The 5005-nt window shown below is 62.9% G+C and overlaps 1 protein-coding gene across 1 annotated transcript in view; it reads right to left on the reverse strand.

Annotated features, from left to right (window-relative positions):
- The window catches only part of SLC12A9 (solute carrier family 12, member 9), a gene marked incomplete at both ends in the record, with an annotated part of 5902 nt that extends 2974 nt beyond the window's left edge, over positions 1-2928 (reverse strand). Inside the window, 8 exons of the mRNA XM_010180678.1 lie at positions 596-720; positions 965-1047; positions 1280-1437; positions 1547-1658; positions 1771-1866; positions 2090-2389; positions 2550-2687; positions 2794-2928. Coding sequence (XP_010178980.1) covers positions 596-720; positions 965-1047; positions 1280-1437; positions 1547-1658; positions 1771-1866; positions 2090-2389; positions 2550-2687; positions 2794-2928 — 1147 coding nt within the window. The remainder of the gene's footprint in view (positions 1-595; positions 721-964; positions 1048-1279; positions 1438-1546; positions 1659-1770; positions 1867-2089; positions 2390-2549; positions 2688-2793) is intronic.
- Between the last annotated feature and the right edge of the window lie 2077 nt (positions 2929-5005).

Below are 5005 nucleotides of genomic sequence, written 5' to 3' on the forward strand. Positions count from 1 at the left end.
GACGTATCACCCACAGCCATCCTGCCGTGCCCCTTCAGATTTGGGCAGCCCCATGCCAGGGTACCCATTGCACCCGGCCCACGGTTTGGGCTGTCTGCCACAACATACACACTCTTCCTTCCTGGAAGATCTTCTCCTCCTTCCCCCACCCAGAATCCCCCTCCCTACCTCCCCCTTCTCCGTTAGTTTAATTAGTGCTAATGGAAAGTGGGCTCCATCACTGCTTGGCGAGCTGCCCGGGGGATGCCGGGCGGGCACAGGCTATAAATTACCTCCGGAAAGCCTAAGGGGAGGGGGCGGGTGGTACCCAGCAGCGCTGGATTTATCTGTTCCCGCTCAGCAAAGCGGTGCCAGGGAGTGGGGACTGCGCCAAGCCAGGGCCACACTGGGACCTGTCCCTTTCTCCCTCCCCAGGGATGGGGGTATCTCTGCCCCTCATAATGCCCAGGAGAGTGGGGCTCAGCATCTCTGCCCTGCAGAAGGGCAGCAGGCACGGGGATGGCAGCGGAACCACAGACAGACGGACTGATGGACAGACAGACGAGTGCCTGCCCAGCATCTGAGAGTAGCCTCCCTCCCCTGTGCAAGCAGGTACCTGAAGTTGGGGGCCGATGCCCACTCCAATGCCAGGCAAGCCAGGTTGACAGTGGCGTAAACCAGGAGGAAGAAGGTGGTCACGACCCCAGCAATGGTGTTGAGCTTCCCAGAGAAGAGCACCAGCTGCAAAGAGCACAGTGGGGGTCACAGGGTGAATGCACCCCCCCAGGACGAAAATCCCTGCCTCTTGCTGTGATTTATCCTTCATTTATGGCTCAGGGAGCAAAGGGCACAGCTGCAGCAGGACATCCAAGGTAGCAGGGGTACCCAGGGGCAGGGGGACATGCCAGGCTCCACAACACCCAGTCTGGGTGTCAATTCAACTTCAGGTGACAGGGCTGGGAAAGGAGCATCACAGCAAACTGACCTGCACCACCAGCCAGGAGAGGATCACGGCCATCACGGGGTTCCCACTGGCAGACGTCTTCTTCGCCAGCGCCAGTGCCCGGCCTGCCAGCAGAGAGGGGAGGTTGGGCTGGGGCACCCCCAGTGGACACCAACAGGCTCGGCCTGTCCCCATGGGGCACAGGCAAACGCCAGGGTGACCCAAGTGGGCACACACTAACCCATAAACCGCCAATCCACACCAGCAAGAGGGTTCCTTGGTGCCAGGGCAGGTTACTGGCAGGAAAAACCTGCTGGCTGGGGCTCTAGTGAGTGCCAGCACGCTCTGGGCACTCACCAAAGAGATCATCCCGGGCCAGGGCGTAGAGGATGCGGGATGCCCCAATGAGGTTGCTCATAGCCGCAGAGAGGGTGGCAGCATAGATACCCACGGTGACCAGGGGCGGGAAGATACTGATGTCCCGCAGGAAGCCGTAGTCTTTTTGCAGGAGGGTCCTGGAGAGGGACACGCAGACGCTGGCACCCACCACAGCTCAGGCCAACAGCCCCAACACCTGGCACACCCCGGCACCAATGGCCCCAGTGAGGGGACAGGTGGCTGTACCTGTTGCAGGTGGCACACATGAGGAAAGCCAGCAGGTTGTAGACGAGGTAGGTGAAGAGCACGGCAGAGATGGTGCCCCGCGGGATGGAGTAGCTCGGGCGCTTCAGGTCCCCTGCAGGCAGGAGCAGGCAATATTAGTGCCCGCAGGCACAGCACACCCCTGCTCCCCTCCAGCCCTGGCTCCCGCTCCCAGTGCCTCCCAGCTCAGCACTCCCTGCCCGTACCTGACATGTTGATGCCGGTGCAGCCGTTGAACATCACCGCGAAGACAGAGCTGAAGCTCATCATCTGCCCGGTGGTGTAGTCCACCCCATATCCACCTGCAGGACACAGAGGCACAGGCTGTGACAGGCTGTGTGACACCCTCTTCTTGGTGTCCCCATCTCCAAACCACAGGAGAAACCACCCCATGGCACCCGTTTGGTGCCCACAAGCTCCCCACACCCTTTGGCAAGCCACTGCCAATGTTGGGGTGCCAGTGTCACCCCTCCCTGAGGGGGGAGTGCCATGGTGGGTACAGTGGGCCTGAGAGCTGCCCCTCACCTCCCAGGTTGTCTTTCAGGGTGGCGAGTGAGAAGCCGGTGAAGGAGCCATTTACAGTCTCAGAGACATTGAAGTGGGGCAGGCGGATGGGCACCCCAATGGGCCGCGTGGCAAAGAAGCTGATCAGGATGGTGCCCAGCACCCCCGTGACGATGAGGAAGATGAGGAAGGTGGCTTTGGCGTAGATGGAGGCACCCACAAGGCAGACGAGGAGGCAGAGGGCCAGCAGCACGGTGCCGTAGAGCAGCTCATACCAGTAGCTCTGGGGCAGGACATGGACGCCTGTGCCTGCTTTTTGCCCTGGGTAAAGACAAGCCAGGATCAGTGGGGCTTGGAGGGGGCGTCACTGGGAGCTGAAAGCCACCAGCGTGGTGCCAGGCATGATGGGCACCAACTCACTGGGTGCTTGGCAAGCCTAGCAGGGCGCTAGGGCTGCTCAGGTAAGGGACACTGGCTACACCAGGCGGGATCCCAAAGCTGTCCACCACCGCTTCTACCAGCCCCAGCACATAGAGGGCACTGCCACACACGTTGGCCAAGAAAAACATGATCCCGATGCTGCCCCCAAACTCCGGGCCCAGGGCACGGCTGATCATATCTTGCTCGAGTCAAGGGAAGATGCCAGCAACCCAAACCACCATCAGGTACCCCCATCCCTCCCTCCCAGGCCAAAGGGGGCTCAGCCCCACCATGGCAAAGGATACAGTAGGCTCCTCCGGCATCCAGCGCCCCATTGGTGGCAATGGCACACACAGAGAGCACCGTCATGCCGATGATGAAGTATGCCACCGCAAACATGGCCAGGGCTTGGTACAACCCGGCATGACCCACCACGAACCCTGCCAAGGACGGAGGAGAGCCCAGTGTCAGCTAGCACAGACCAACTCTAGACAGGGTCCCCGGACACAGCCACCACCCAGCTCGTCCGCACAGGCAGACTGCTCCCGTCCCCCTGCCCACAGCTCCCCCCGGCTATGCCTCCCCTTTCCCTGCCAGGGTAGGGACATCCCCACCCCATGGTACTGGCACCTCCCACCTGCAGCAGCACCAGCCCAGCCAGTGTCCCTCACCTCAGGGCATCCCCATCTTCCCGCTGTGCCAGAATCAGGTCCGACTGCACTCCAGTTCAGTGAGGCGCACCCAAAACCCAAACAAACAGGGGCTCTGCTGCCTGTCTGGCCCTGGGCACTGCTGGGGGGTGCTGGGACCCCCATGCCCTGCTGCCACCCTCAGCGGGCAGGGGTTGCCTTGCACCCCAGCTTGGGTGCCAGGAGCTGATGGCTCCCCACAGGATTTGTGTTGCCACCCTGCTTGCCCTGCTGCAAAGCAGGAAGCAAAAGCAGCCCCAGGGCGTCCCCACCAGCTGGGGCACCACTCCCTGGCCACCCCTCCCTTGGGACAGGGCACCCAGAGCCCTCCATGGCCCTGCCTGGGGTGATGGGAGGGGAGCCCAGGGCACCGTGGGCAGGAAGAGGCTGCCCGCAGCCACAGGCCGATGCCCGATCTCAGCCACAAACCAGGCCACAGCCATGCACACAGGGCAGCTGGAGGGGTGACGGGGACACGGCCAGGGCACAGGCACTGCAAGGAGCCCTGGGGACACAGGCTGGGTTTAAGGGCACCCCTGCAGTCTGTAGAGGACTGGAGAGTGGCCAAAAGTGGGGCCGAGGGGGTGGGGGGAATAAAGGGGTGCCCCAAAAGCAGCGTGGAGGTACACAGGAGGTGCTGCTCGCCCTGGAGTTCTGGGGACTGTTTGGGGCGTGTGGGGGCCCCCCACAGCAGAACGGTTCCTCTTCGCGGCAGCTCCCCTCCCCCTCTGCCCCGCACTTCCCTTCCAGCTCCGGGTAAGGCATCCCCGGGCAGGGGGATGGGGCAGGCGAGTGGCCCAGTGCCTGCTGTGGGGTAGGGGCTGCCATTCGGGGGTGCAGACCCTGTGTGAGGACCCCAGGCAAGGGGGTGGGAACGAGGGGAGTGATGCAGGGCTGAACTGCACACCCAGCCCCCAGAAGGGGCCCTCGGGCAGGGGAAGGGGCTCCCACGGCAGCCTGCCGGGCCCCCAGGCACGAAGCCAGCTCCAGCCCTGGGCTTCCCGTGGGCGGAAACTGAAAGAGGAAAAGGCTTCCCTGTTCCCTGCCTTCAGCCAGGCTGGGGCATCTCCCCCGCCCCAGGGCCCGCAAAGGGCTCGCACCTCCCCTGGTCCGTGCCCAGCCTGTCCCCCGAGTTCTCCCAGTTAGCCCAGTAACAGACTCCTAATCCAAACTGGGAGCAGACCGAGACCAAATCTGTGCCTTCTAAACAGCACAGAGGAGAGAGGCAGCTGGGTGCCCGATGGGAGACACCAGGGTCTTGCCCTTGGGACACCATAAGGGAACTGAGAGAGAACTGGGGTGCTGGAGCCCAGCATTGGGGGTTGCCTGGGGAGCAGTGGGGTCCTGGCACTAGAGGACAGGGGGACATGTGGGCATTTGGATCCTGCTTAGGGAAGGCACAGGGGTCCTGCCCCAGGGCTTCAGACTGGGGTCCCTAACTGGGGGCATGGAGGTCCCTAACTGAAGGCACAAGAGGTCTCTAACTGAGTTGCCATCCTGCAGGTGCAGCAGAAGCCCTGGGGCTCCAGGCCTCAGAATGGAGGGGTCAGGAGGGGACACACAGCACTGGGACTCCAGCCTGGGGGGAAATGAGTGAGCACTGAGAGGGCACTGGGACTGCAGGCTGGGGGGCTCAAGAGAGTGCACTGGGGCCCCAGAATGGGAGTACTGGTATGAACACTGGAGGGGAGCACCGGGACTGCAGAGAGGGAAGCTCGGGAGAAGGCACTGGGAGGACACTGGGGACCCAAACTGGAGGAGCTCAAGTGTGAGCACTGAGACATCAGACTGGGAGGCTGGTGGGGGCAAAGGGAGGACACTGGGGCTC

The sequence above is a fragment of the Mesitornis unicolor genome, unplaced genomic scaffold (assembly GCF_000695765.1).
Source record: "Mesitornis unicolor isolate BGI_N332 unplaced genomic scaffold, ASM69576v1 scaffold36873, whole genome shotgun sequence".
NCBI lineage: Eukaryota > Metazoa > Chordata > Aves > Mesitornithiformes > Mesitornithidae > Mesitornis > Mesitornis unicolor.